At 31.9% G+C, this 13,587-nt stretch overlaps 2 protein-coding genes across 7 annotated transcripts; one reads left to right on the top strand and one right to left on the bottom strand.

The window, feature by feature from the left end:
* Positions 1-1,039: 1,039 nt before the first annotated feature.
* LOC145732688 (phosphopentomutase-like) lies at positions 1,040-12,587 on the bottom strand. Of its 4 annotated transcripts, none has more exons than XM_081985137.1 (11): positions 12,446-12,587; positions 3,463-3,641; positions 3,132-3,284; positions 2,786-2,954; positions 2,380-2,732; positions 2,192-2,323; positions 1,927-2,135; positions 1,724-1,874; positions 1,519-1,666; positions 1,242-1,462; positions 1,040-1,191 (listed from the first exon to the last, which is right to left on the bottom strand). In XM_081985137.1, the coding sequence occupies exons 2-11, from the start codon at positions 3,633-3,635 to the stop codon at positions 1,092-1,094; spliced, it is 1,809 nt and encodes a 602-aa protein (XP_081841263.1). In that variant the 5' UTR covers positions 3,636-3,641; positions 12,446-12,587; the 3' UTR covers positions 1,040-1,091. The 4 variants fall into 4 exon arrangements, with proteins under 4 accessions (XP_081841263.1, XP_081841264.1, XP_081841262.1 ...); XM_081985138.1 differs by lacking the exon at positions 12,446-12,587 and adding an exon at positions 5,806-5,955; XM_081985136.1 differs by lacking the exon at positions 12,446-12,587 and adding an exon at positions 3,692-4,200.
* On the top strand, positions 4,338-13,497 carry LOC145732711 (START domain-containing protein 10-like). 3 transcript variants are annotated; one of them, XM_081985177.1, is made up of 6 exons: positions 4,338-4,502; positions 10,082-10,204; positions 12,491-12,683; positions 12,739-12,871; positions 12,923-13,190; positions 13,252-13,497. In XM_081985177.1, exons 1-6 carry the CDS (start codon positions 4,479-4,481, stop codon positions 13,306-13,308), a joined length of 798 nt encoding a protein of 265 aa, XP_081841303.1. In that variant the 5' UTR covers positions 4,338-4,478; the 3' UTR covers positions 13,309-13,497. The 3 variants fall into 3 exon arrangements, with proteins under 3 accessions (XP_081841303.1, XP_081841304.1, XP_081841305.1); XM_081985178.1 differs by lacking the exon at positions 4,338-4,502 and adding an exon at positions 8,671-9,056; XM_081985179.1 differs by lacking the exon at positions 4,338-4,502 and adding an exon at positions 9,091-9,194.
* The last annotated feature ends 90 nt before the right edge of the window (positions 13,498-13,587 follow it).

The following is a 13,587-nucleotide window of genomic DNA, read 5'->3' as shown; positions in this document are numbered from 1 at the left end:
TAGAAACTTCCAAAAGCTTTTAGAACACTCTAAAGGCTTCCAAATGATCTTCAACTAGTCTAGAAGCTCTCAAATTATTTCAAGCCAGTCTAAAAGTTTCCATAAGTTGAGTGTGTAAGTGTTTGTAAATTATAGTCAAAGTATGTTTTAAAAAATTGAACGCCCTGCAGCATGTAAGGCAAGTTTATTTGGATGAACTTTTTTTGTCGCCTCTATAGAACGTTCGCACCAAATATAAGTATTTTACCTTTAGAAACAATATACAGACAATTTTCCATCATAGTAAAAACTAATATTTTGCTGAAAAAAATTAAATATTAAAAAAAACTATTTAGGTTTAGGTATATGACATTATTAACAAAAAAGTGTTAAAATTTCATAGAAAACCTAAAAATGGGTTGCAAAAGAGAGGGTTCCCTTTAAAAAACCTAATATTTTATCTGCACGCCTTTATGAACCACCCCTGTATATCCAAAAGTAATTTTAAACTATGCATCTCAATATTCTCTAAAACTTTTGTATTTAACATTTTTTTTTTGTATTTTTCGAACCTAATAGAATAATGAACTGTACTCTATCGTTGACTCACCCTGTACACTCTATGTTTAAGCTAGTATTTAACGAGGAAAGAATTGAAGAAACTGGATGTTTGAGAACAGTATGAAAATACCACTGCACTTAAACCGCGGTTTAAACTGCTAATTACTAATCACTCTGTATTTTCTCAAGTTCAAGGAAAATTGTGAAATAATTTGAGCTAAGTCTGGGAATGCCTTTCTGTCTTCTGGTCTTTGGTTACTTGATTACTTTGATTACCTTCCTAACTATCTTTAAACTTTTATTGCGCCTTGTTGATGATTACCTTGGATTTGAAGTATTTTGGAAAAATGGGGAACAGTTTTTTTAATTTTTGAGTTTTTATTCACTAACTATATTACTTTATTTTCTTCCGAATTCTCTTTTAATTTAGTTTGTCTTTTAAACTGATTAATAAAATTAAATTTCTTTTATTTGAGTAATAATAATATAGCAATCTGAATAGTATCGATTTTAAATTCTTTAATTGTTACTTTTATAATACAACAATTTCATCATAATTTGGGTTGTAGACCATTCAGTTTTGGTTGCAGAAAAGCCTCTACAACCTCATCAACCATTTCATTTAATACATCATTAATACGATTTTTATCCCTGAAAACTCCACTTATGATGCTCAGGAATTTACGTTGAAGTAAACTTACCTATTACTAAGATCAGCACATAATTCCGAATAATACTTAATCTTTTTCTCGGTTCCACTAGTTCTCAGTGTAATAATGAAACCATTGTCCAAAGTAAAAGTAATCATTTCAGGTGAAAGAGGTAGTTTTGCCTTGTGATCCGATTCACTACTGTCATATCCTGTTGTTAGGTCTCTTACAGCTACAACTTTGTATCTACCATTTAATATGTCAGTTGGGTACTAGAAAAGTTTGTGACGTTTCACTAAAGATTAAAGTAACTCTATGTAATTCTTACAGAATGGTTTTCCTTAAAATTTCTTAATCTAGAGAAAACACGTTGGATTACTTCAAGATTATGACAGGAAAAGTAGGAATTACGACAGATGTGATATCCATACGTTTCGTATATGTCTTCTAGTTTTTGGTGAATTTGTTGCCCTTTGCTGTAAAATATATTTTTTAAGACAATATTCCACACAAGACCAGAGTAAAACACCCACCTATAAACGTAAGAACATAAACTAGTAAAATGAGCAGCGGCGGATACTCCATCTTTGTCCAGTATTTCTGGATTACACATAAAACCAATTTCCGCCTCATATCCTAAAAGAACCATCTTCCCTTGTTTGCGAAGATCGATTGTTTTGTTTCCTGTCAAAAGCATTCATCAATAATTGATCCGCGGTTATACTATGATACTTACCCATCCATTTAAAACCTGTTAAAGTGTCTATAAAATTAAAACCATGTCTTTTTGCCATTGTTTTCAATATCATGGAACTCACAGTACTGGAAAGCATATACAAATTTTCAATCGGTACTTCAGGATGTTGTAGAATGTGACAGTGTAACATCCACCAACCAAATATGGCACCCAATTCGTTTCCACTGAATACTCTCCAAAGTCCAGTTCTAAAAACTATTCTTAAAATTTGTAGCTTATTGGATCAGGTTCTGTGTTTCGTTACGTTTCGTTTTTTTCAGCAAAAGCAAACCGATCTGCATCAGGATCGTTAGCAATGACCAGAAAGCTATCGTTTTTCACTGCGGTTTTAAATGCTAAATCCAAGGAACTTTCTCCTTCCTCTGGATTGGGAAATCTGGTTTCAAACATACATTATTATCATAATCTGACATTTAGTGAATTTATTATTACATTACTGTTGGAAAGTCCGGGTCTGGATCCCGCTGTTCTTCCACTGCAACTATTTTAACCCCAATTTCATCCAGAACCGTTTTTATGAATGGATATCCCACTCCGTGCATTGCAGTATAAGTAAATTTCAACCCAACCTTTTTATTGCATTCTTTCAAGTGGGGGGAAATGATATTTGACACCAATAACGTGTAGTCTTTCCACAGTTGTGGTAAAGGATCACTTATCAGCGGATTGTTATCAATAGAAGAAACATTCCAGGAAAACTCCCAGGGTTGCAGATTTTGCAAAATTAATGACTGAATCTGTTTGTCTATTGGTGGAATAATTTGGCAAGCGTTGGAATCGTACACCTACAAGTTAACACAATAAGAAAGCTTGTAGTAGTGTAACAAAAGACAGTTACTTTGTAACCATTGTCTTCTTTAGGGTTATGTGAAGCGGTTACCATAACGCCTCCAGCACATTTCAGTTTAGCAATAGCGTAAGATATGAAAGGGGTTGGACATACTTGGCCTAATAGTTTAACGGGGTAGCCTGATTGAGCAAATATAACTGCAGTAAGTTCTCCCCATCTGTATTAACATCAAGAACATGTTCTGAGTGTTTATAGTGTCCTAACTGCTTTTAAGTATTAACTAATGATCGAATACTATAATAAGGTCATCAATGAGAAGGGGTGCTTGAATTTTTAGATATAATCAATTGAATTATCGCCTGTTAATTGCCACTTCAGTTCAACTGAACCTTACCTCCTACTGTTATGTCTCCCATCATAACCGATGACAATGCCGGATTCCTTGAGTAAAGATGCCCGTTCAAACTCCAAAAATTTTAGCCAACCTTGAGCAGTTTGAATTATGACCAGATCGTTTAAATTGGTATAACCCAAGTCCATTTTTCCCCTATGTTAAATAAGGTGGTTATTATTATTAATTAACCTATTAAAATAACTATATTTATAAATCAAAGTTCCTTACATATGGTCAGCTTTAATAAAACACTTCTATACCTAAATAAGGTGAATCAATTGACTGACTTGAATTTGGTCAAAATAATAATACAGATAAACTTTATGCTCACCTTAGTCCAGCAGTTCCAAAATTGATACGTTCTAGCATAATTTTTTCCAATATATCAAACTCCTCCCTCTCTACTAAGTCCTTTAACAAGGTTTTTGTAGCTTCATTTCTATCCCAGCTTCTCCATTCCCTTAATTTTTCTTCCAGTGCTGGTGTTATAATTTTATTCGCCATACCACACTAAAAACAGATTTAAAATCAATTTTTCCGATTGAACTCGTCTACCGCACCTATACAAGTTCAAAACTCTTGTGAGAGGTCACAAAAATTGACCATTAGTAATTTATTTATTTAGCAATGGGTACAAGATCACTGAATTAAATCATATTAGTTAAATTGTAACACTTTCATGTTTGGTAAGTATAAGTTTCTAACGTAATCAATAAATTGGAAATTATTGTTTTTAATACAGTTTTTGTTACCGGTTTTAATTGAAGAATGCAAGCAAAATCACGAACAAACAATATTTAATCACCGCACACTTAATTTTGTTATAGTTTTCTGCTTATTAACCACAAACACTTTTATTAAACCGTACAGTTTGCTGATCGTCATTAATTTCGGTTATCTTTTACTGCTTCTGATATTGGAAGAGTTTACACACAATCACACCGTATTTCCTGCTTAAAATCCATCACAATGCTTTCGATAGTTTTCAGTAGTTACTCTGATAGTTAGCTGTATAGAATAGAAAATTTTAAAGCAAACAGTGCAAAAAAAATAAATTGCCTTTAAATTTTCGTAGTAATAATTATAGTAGTAGATGCGACCAATATCACTCTATTACCTATCTTATCATCGATAAAATACCACCTGTGGCAGTTAATATTCCACATGGCATTTTATCAAAACAATGTTGCGACTGTATCAAATACCGTCAATGTTACATCTAATGAGGTTAAACGCCTGACAACCAAGCAAATTTTCTAGTGTATAAAAACAAAATAAGTAATTAAACGAGAAATTGAAACCGAAATGTGCGTCAAGATGTTGTCATAAGGAAGAAATCAAGAAAAAATGCCTAAAGGATCAGTAATTCAGGTGAGTTTTTGATGATTGTAATGCCGTTAATGTCCAAAATATCATAAAATGTTTCTTGATCATATATTCTTAATCAGAACTGAAGGTTCCTGTGATTGGAGTATCTAGAAAAATGTCATGTTAGTAGAGTAACAGAGAATAGTACTAAACGGAAATCTAGATATTATTAGTCTATTAAGTAAGTGGGTTATACACTCCTGACTGAAAATTTCGATAGATTAAAAGACTAAAAACATTTAATGTTGGTCGTTATAAGCTTTTGTTACAGCAATAATAATCCTTTAATCAGTTCAGTTAACAGGAATGACTCAATGTTGAAACTTTATAATCCCTTTCTATACAGGGTGATCCAAATTGATCGTAGGATACTTGAAAGGTAGAAAGTACATAAAAAAACGCCAAAGTGTCATATAAACTATGGTTGAAAAGTGCCCCCTTTCGGAGCTAGCGGGCCCTAAGTATATGCCTCAAGAAAAAAAATTGTCTTAATTAATAAACTAAAATAAAACTCATATGAAATTTGTTCATCATTTTGAAGTAATTATTTGGCGTTTTTTTTAAATTTTTTTAACATAATCTGGACAGGTACTAATTTTTCTTATTATGGATTAGCGTATAAAAATGACGATCTCTGAAAATCTATGCAAAATGAAAAGAAATGTTCAAACAAACTTAAAAAAAAAAAGAAGAAAGAGTATGGGCTATCACATGTGCCCTATCAGAACGATCTAAAATTACAGTTTAAAGAAATTTAAAGCTGTCAAACTTTTTGAACAGCCCCCGTATTTGTCCAGATAATTTTAAAAAACTGAAAATTTCTAAATGACCACTTCAAAATGGTGAAAATGCCTGCCAAATTTCATTTGACTAACTTTTTTTTGGTCTAGGAGTTAAAAATTAAAAATTGGTTTTAGTGGCTCACCTTTAAGGTGCTCTAACTCCGCTAGGGGGCACTTTTCGACTACAGTTTATATGACATTTTGGAGTTTATTTGTAAACTACACTCTTGAATTATCCTACAATGAATTTGAACCACCCTGTATGTTTGTTGCGACGAGTTACTCATTTCTTTATTGCTAGTTCATTTCTCTTATCACTATCAGGTTTAATATTTATTAAGTTGTTTTCTGTGTTCTGCCGTTGTTTTATTTTTTAGCTTCTCTGAAGAAGGTGGTAGACCGAAACGTCAGCCACAACTAGCTACAAAGAAATGTATAATCCCTGTTAGTTGTTTGCACGATATAATTGTTATTGCGTTGTTTTTTACAATACTCTGCTCTAAGTAATTATAAATTGCACTTACAAGTTGTTACAAGATGGTTTGATTATCCATCTTACCAATAAACATTATGAGAACTGTACTGGTAAATACGTGTATTTATGCGTATTTATTATCGGAAATGTTGTTTCTACATAAAGGCGTACACAACCTCCGCGGTATTTGCATTTTAAAACTGGTTATCTTCGTCAAAAACGAGATACAAGCAGAGTAAGTAATGTTGAGAGTGCTAATGCTGAGTTTAATCTTAATTTATATAGCCACTTAAGAAAAGTCTGATTTTGTGTATCTAAATAGAAAAGATAGTATAATGAACAGAAAAATAAAAACTTTTTAAGAAATGTGTGCTCTTAAATTAAGGCGAGATGTTTAGGTCCTGAATTTTTCTAAAACCTATATTCCTTCACTTTTTTAGATTTGGCAATTTACAACATAGCATCATCAAATCATCACTAATAGGACGCATTTCTAGAAGACTTAAAATAATTTTAAAGTACCAATTTCAATAAATGTCCGTATTGGAACAAGAACTTAATGTGTGCTAAGCTCACTTTCGTATCCAAGTATTTTACAACAAATGATAGTCATTAAGAAACTGCGACATTCTACTAAAAGTCCTCTTTTGGGGTTTGCAAATTCAATGCCAATTGTTTAGTCGTACCATTTAAGTTAAGTTGACCTTTTCTTCACCATCTGACACCAAAATTCTGCTTCTTTCTCGGCTAAATGCTTTTGATTCTTGTCCCCATTTGAATATTTTCCTTTTGTAGGTACTTAAGAAATATCGATAAACTAGGATTAAGATTTCCTGCATTAAATTCAATCAGTAATCTTAATTTACAGCCTGAAAATTGATTAGGAAACCAAATTTTGACTTAAAATCCTTGAAAACTGCCTTAGAAACCATATTTTGACTTGGACACTTCAAATGTTACTTAGAAAACTTTAAATTTACTTTGTATCAATGGAAATTGACTTAAAATTTGTATTTTGAGTCAGTTTTCATTATTTTCAAGTGAACTATCACACTTACAGCCTGAGAATTGATTAGGAAACCAAATTTTGACTTAAAATCCTTGAAAACTGCCTTAGAAACCATATTTTGACTTGGACACTTCAAATGTGGCTTCGAAAACTTTAAATTCACTTTGTATCACTGGAAATTGACTTAAAAATTTGTATTTTGAGTCAGTTTTCATTATTTTCAAGTGAACTATCACACTTACAGCCTGAAAATTGATTAGGAAACCAAATTTTGACATCGAAGGTTTGAAAACTGCTTTAGAAACCTAATTTTGACTTCAAAACCTTGAAAACTGCCTTGGAAACTAAATTTTAACTTTAAAACCTTGAAAACCGTCTTTGAAACCAAACTTTGACTTGGACACTTCAAATGTTGCTTCGAAAACTCTAAATTCACTTTGTATCAATGGAAATTGACTTAAAATTTGTATTTTGAGTCAGTTTTCATTATTTTCAAGTGAACTATCACACTTACAGCCTGAAAATTGATTAGGAAACCAAATTTTGACTTCAGAAGCTTGAAAACTGCTTTAGAAACCTAATTTTGACTTCAAAACCTTGAAAACTGCCTTGGAAACCAAATTTTAACTTGGACACTTCAAATGTTGCTTTAAAAACTTTAGATTCACCTCATATCAATGGAAATTGACCTATAATTTGTATTTTGAGTCAGTTTTCATGATTTTGAAGTGAATTATCACACTTACAGTCAGAGAATTGATTAGAAAACCAAATTTTGAATTCAAACCCTTGAAAACTGCCTTAGAAACCAAATTTGGACTTCAAAACATTGAAAACTGTTTTGGAAACTAATTTTTGACTTGGACACTTCAAATGTTGCTTTAAAAACTTTAGATTCACCTCATATCAATGGAAATTGACCTATAATTTGTATTTTGAGTCAGTTTTCATGATTTTCAAGTGAACTATCACACTTACAGTCAGAAAATTGATTAGGAAACCAGATTTTGAATTCAAACCCTTGAAAACTGCCTTAGAAACCAAATTTTGACTTCAAAACATTGAAAACTGTTTTGGAAACTAAATTTTGACTTGGACACTTCAAATGTCGCTTTGAAAACTTTAGATTCACCTTATAACAATGAAAATTGACCTAAAATTTGTATTTTGAGTCATTTTTCACGATTTTTAAGTGAACTATCACACTTACAGCCTTAAAACTGATTAGGAAACTCTGACAGGATTAGATTGAAAAAATTGTGTGTAGCATTAAAAATATATATTGTTGTCCATTTTAGAGCTAAAGAGCAAATATGAAAACAAAGTTGGTCAAAGCAAAGATTATAAATCTGTACAAATAGATATCAACGAGCTGCATTGAATAGAAACCTCTCAACTTTAAGAAGTAAAGAGAAAGGTTTGAGATCAATACAAAGTTTAAAATGACGCAGTGTGTCTGAGTTTTTGGCTTATTTTTATCCTAAAAATTATTATAAAAAAAATACATTGGAACCAAAGTGTAAAGAAAATTTATACCGTATAATAACTTTGTCTATCGAGTAATTTATTTTTGCTAACGCATAAATGTTTATTAGTTTGCTATAGTCTAACACGTATTTTTGTACAAAAGACATATCCCAATAATTTTTACTGCAGTTTGCAGACTCTCTGTCACCCAGCTCATCTAAAACGTGCTCTATCCTGTTGATTTTACGTTTACAGCTCTAACATCCCTCGTATCTGCCAATATTAGAGCAGACAAAGCCAATAAGAGGATTTCGTAGGACGTGGGCGATTATATTTCGGTCCTTATCCACCCGCAATCCGCACCGCGACGCCAAGCGTTAGCGTCGGCGCCATATTCTACGTAGTTGTCCTAGTTTGCGACGTCATCAGAACCAATAGCGTAACATTTTATAGCTGCATGACTTCAAAGTAACTTAAACAGTTTACAGTGTCGGTCTATCAGAAATTAGCTTTCGACTAACAAGTGAAAATGTGATCTTTTTACTAATCGCGCAACGGTTATTCGGTAAAAGCGTACTTGCGAAGTGTTTCGTATATTTTTTTTTACTTACTTTCATCAGGCTTTTTTTAAGTGGTGTTGGTGCAGTTAAGCGTTGTTTATCGTTTCAGATAGTCCAAAGTGACTCACGACGTGTGTATCTTTTGCCAGAAATACCGGTGGTAGTTTGAAAGTACAGTATCATGATTTAGGATAATGACCGCATCTAAATCCGTTTTATACAAAGCTCAAAATTTGAAGCAAAACTGTAGTTTTGCAAATTTAGGTAAGTTTTATTTTTATCAGCTATTTCAGTAGCACAGGTAAACAGTCGGTGTTTAAACTTTTAATTATTATATCGTTGTCGTTATAATCAAACAATTACAGTATTTGCGATGTTTTTATAGTGGTATGAGCTATTTTGGTAAGTCACTCAAAACATGTAGTGTCAAACTAAACTTTATACAAGATTTTTCGTATTCATAGAGCAACCCTACAAGAAAAGTTTTAACTGACACTTTTTAAAGCAAACTAAATCATAATTAGGCGACACTGTAAGATTGAGAAGTTAATTTTAGATAAAAATTATATTTTTGGCATTTATTTAGGAACACTTAATTGCTCAAACTGACCCCTTGTAACCTTGATTACTTCTTATCTATAATAATCTTAACTAACTAATATTTAAAAAAATGTACTTTTATAGAAAGGATGAATTTTCAATATTCAGGAATCTTGTAATGATTCCCTTATAATGCTTTCTGACCCCTACACCTAAAATATCTCCTATAACACTGCATTATTTAGGTCAATGTTGTACGAAAAAATACATATTTTACTAATTCCATTCTAAAAATAACTAAATATCAATTAGTGATCTAAATTGAAAGTCAAAATAATTTACGTCCATTAATTATACTGCATGGTCAGCGAAATTATGCGTAGGACGATGAAGGGTAGTTATTAGCTAACAATATACATATTGATCAACTCAATTACTGGAAAATAATTGGGGTTGATGTCTACTTTTTACTTCGTTTACTAGACTTTTTCATTCACAAACTTCTGCTCTGCAACATACGCATTTAAGTCTCAGACACTAATTTTTACTGAGTTTAAATTACAATATCCCTCAATTATATCACTGCCAAAGAATTATTACTCAGGTTACCCGCAACCTTCTTTGCAATTTTTTTACACATTACCTCGTAAGTTCCTTCGTTTTTCGGCAAGGTGAACATCATTACCGCAATTAAATTTTTAAACATGCAATCGTTTGCATTCATCTTTGATTTTTTTCTTTTGTTGCAGAATACAATGGAGGTGGGAGTCGTGAAAATAGCAGAAGACAGCGATTTTTGCATGTTGAAATGGTTGGTAGACGAACACGATGGATGGAAACTGGAATATGATAGTAATTCCGAAAATATTAAGGTATTATACTATTTTGCTTATGTTTTAATATACAAGATTTTGTCAAAACCATCTATACACTATACAGTGTGCTATAACTTCAGTCATATTCTTCATCTTGTTGTAAGAGGAAAAAAATAAAAGCATGTTATACTTACAGTGTTTCTGTAAAGTGCAATTGTAAGTTCGATTTGGGTATACAATTAAATTTGGAAAAAAAACACTAGCTAATTGGTCTTAGTTGACTTGTAGTAAACAGCCAAAAATATCATATTGGTAGTCTAATTTATCCTGTTTGATTGTATAGTCTATATTTAAACTTTTTTTACATTTTGGTAACAACATTTTACCATTAATTAGTTACCATTAGTATTAGGTAGATACTCAACCATTAATTATTTATTTTGCTAAACTTTTAAATACCTAATGATTATTTTATGCTTTTAGAAGCGGTTGTAGCAAAGCATTCAAAATTCAATAATAGCATATTCTTCAACAAGTGTATATTCAGCAAAGAGAATAATATAATATCATATTGTCATATCAAATCATGTGTTAACACTTATAAAATCAATATAAATTGATTATTTCACTTGTAAAATCATGGGCTACATCGATACATTTAAAGCAAATCAGATGACTTTGTAGTTTTGCTTTAATAAGCAAGGTCGTGGTAAATTGGTTAGCACTCTTTTTGGTGGAAACAGAGATACGTTTTTAGATACATAATGTACTTTAAATAATTGAAATTTATTAGTAGAGTCCGGATTAAAAAGCATTAAAATCGTGAAAAAAGGCGCTTAAAAAGCAAAATTATTTTCCTCATAAAAACCTGTAAAAAAGCACAAAACGCTTTCAGAGATGCAGAGATTTTTTTGAGTTCAAGTTCTAGAAATTGTTTGAAGTTCTTAAACTGCTTTAGAAACATAGGGAAGATTTTAGACTGTTTTGAAAGCTTTCAAAATTGTTTTGAACTAGTTGACGAGCATTTGGAAGGTTTTTAGACCGTTTAAGGAGCATATTGAAGGTTCTGGAATTCTTTAGAGGCATTTGAAAAGTCTTTTAGAATTTTTTAGAAGCTTCTAGACTGTTTTGATATCTTTTGGGAGCTTCTAGACTGGTTGAAGAGCATTTGGAATTTTTTAGACCGTTTTGGAAGGCTTTCAACCGTTTTGGAAGGCTTGGAAATTCTTAACGGTTCTAGAATTTTTTGGAAGCTTCTAGACTGTTTTGATATCTTTTGGGAGCTTCTAGACTAGTTGAAGAGCATTTGGAAACTTTTAGACTGTTTCGGAAGGCTTTCGACTGATTGGGAAGCATTTTGGACTTTTTTAGACTACTTTTAGGAGCATTGAAAGTTCTGGACTGCTTTTAAAAGATTTGAAACTTTGTAGACGGTTCTACTTTTAAAGTTTTTAAACTGCTCTAAAAGCATAAGGAATCTTTTATACTGCTTTACAAGCATACGGAAGCTTTTAGACTGTTTTGTAAGCTTTTGCAAGGCATTTTGGAGCTTCTATAGTGTTTTGGAATGTTTTACATTTTTTAAGACTATTTGAGGGGCATCTTAAAATTATTTGATGAGTTTAAATTTGTATATTAGTACCCATTTTTCAACAGATAATTGATGGTATGTTTGTGTCTCTCAGAAGCCTTCAATATCTCAATATAGCTATTGTAAATTAACCTATACAAAATAAAATCATACAAAAAATAGCAGCAAATAAGCACAAAAAAAAAAGCATGAAAAAAATCTGTCAAATGTCGTCTTTTTGCGTAAATCGTTCACATTAGATGTTAAAGGTTGGTTGCTTTTATTATTTACAAAAAGAAAAATTTCTAGAAATCCGGACTTTATTTATTAGTAATCCAAGTAATTCCACAGAGTTTACTGGAGTTAAATATAAACTTCGCTAATCTGGCATGTATTTTAGACACATCTGTTTAGTGTTAAACGTTGCGTAATTCACCCTGTAGTTACTAATGACTTTGAAATTTGGTTTACATCTTAGAAGCTACAGTAAATAAAATGTCTCGAATTTGCATACAACAGTATAATAAATATTGGAATGGCTTGTTTTACCGCAACTGAAGGACGTTAAATGACTGGTTAAATGTACCATGAACTACATGGAATATTGATGTATTAAAAAGGGAATAGTTATAGTACATTTATTCCGCAGGGGGTGAAATAATTGTTACACAATTTCTCTCTTGAAACCTTTAAGAAATCTAACTTTGACTTTACAAATTTTTTCTTACCTGTAGACCATTTAATTATTCGCTTATTAAACGTTTGTTTACCAGGTTTGGACCAAATCAACACCAGCGTCGTTATTTAAAATGGTGAAAGTCCACGCAGTGTTCAACGACGTAAGTGCCAACACAATGTTCGATGTTTTGCACGATCCAGACTATCGCAAAGAATGGGACGAACATATGCTAGCCTCGATTGAAATTGGTTACTTAAATCCAAACAACGACGTTGGATATTATGCCTGTAAGTAAAACTACTTGTTAATTAGTTTAAGTCTGATTTTTCGGATATGTTGTAGTGTCTTGCCCAGCTCCAGTAAAAAATCGTGACTTTGTTCTGCAACGATCTTGGCTGGATTTAGACTCGGAAAAACTAATTATCAATCACTCGGTGAATCACAAAGACTATGCACCTAAAAAAGGGTTTATTAGGTAAGCAAACTCAGTAAAGTTAACTATAGCCCTTAATAACTATTTTTGTAGGGCAACATCATATCTGACAGGATTTGTGGTGAGAAAAGCAGATCCAGGCTGTTTTTTGGGGTACATCTCCCAAACCGATCCTAAAGGAAAGTTACCATCATGGCTAGTCAACAAAATCACACAAAAATTCGCACCTAAAGTAGTGAAACAATTAAAGCGGGCGGCAGAAGGCTACGAGAGTTGGAAAGAGCGACAAAGTGATCCAAGAAATAAACCTTGGATTTGTCCGGAGTTGACTTTAATGAGACCTAGAATTAAAATCTCTGACGTAAGTAATCGAAACATTGATAATTAATGCGTTTCTAAGAGAACAACTTGCCTCCCTGCAGTGTATTAAACTGGAACAAGCTGAGCAGGAGACGGAAGTGGATGAAGAAAATCAATAGCAATAAGTTTAGGGTAAATGTGATTAAATCGCAACAATATTACATTTTGGGGCGTCAATTTCTTCCGTAAACGAATTCGACAGTATTCTTATTGTCAAATAAAACACATATAATATATGCAATTACAACTAATATATTTAAAACGTTAAGCATTGTTGTTATGTGTTAATAAATTATTTTTATACCTTTTTTCTTCTTTATAAAGATTAATTCAGTTTTCAGACTTTCCTATTTTAATTAAACAACCTATAAACTTTTAAATAAAATCACGTTGAATAT

Source organism: Ips typographus, linkage group LG8, assembly GCF_016097725.1.
Source record: "Ips typographus isolate SLU linkage group LG8, UJ_Ityp_2.0, whole genome shotgun sequence".
Taxonomy (NCBI): Eukaryota; Metazoa; Arthropoda; class Insecta; order Coleoptera; family Curculionidae; genus Ips; species Ips typographus.
The sequence above is the reverse complement of the archived record's forward strand: the minus strand, read 5'-3'. Positions and strand labels throughout refer to the sequence as shown.

Excerpts from the sequence above, each read along its gene's own strand:
- LOC145732688 (XM_081985137.1), bottom strand. The coding sequence starts at position 3,635 with ATGGCGAATAAAATTATAACACCAGCACTGGAAGAAAAATTAAGGGAA. Across the intron at positions 1,875-1,926 it reads AACAGGTTTTAAATGGATGG|GAAACAAAACAATCGATCTT; the intron begins GTAAGTATCATA and ends TGCTTTTGACAG. Across the intron at positions 1,667-1,723 it reads TTATGTTCTTACGTTTATAG|CAAAGGGCAACAAATTCACC; the intron begins GTGGGTGTTTTA and ends TATATTTTACAG.
- LOC145732711 (XM_081985177.1), top strand. The coding sequence starts at position 4,479 with ATGCCTAAAGGATCAGTAATTCAG. Across the intron at positions 4,503-10,081 it reads CTAAAGGATCAGTAATTCAG|AATACAATGGAGGTGGGAGT; the intron begins GTGAGTTTTTGA and ends CTTTTGTTGCAG. Across the intron at positions 12,872-12,922 it reads CCTAAAAAAGGGTTTATTAG|GGCAACATCATATCTGACAG; the intron begins GTAAGCAAACTC and ends CTATTTTTGTAG.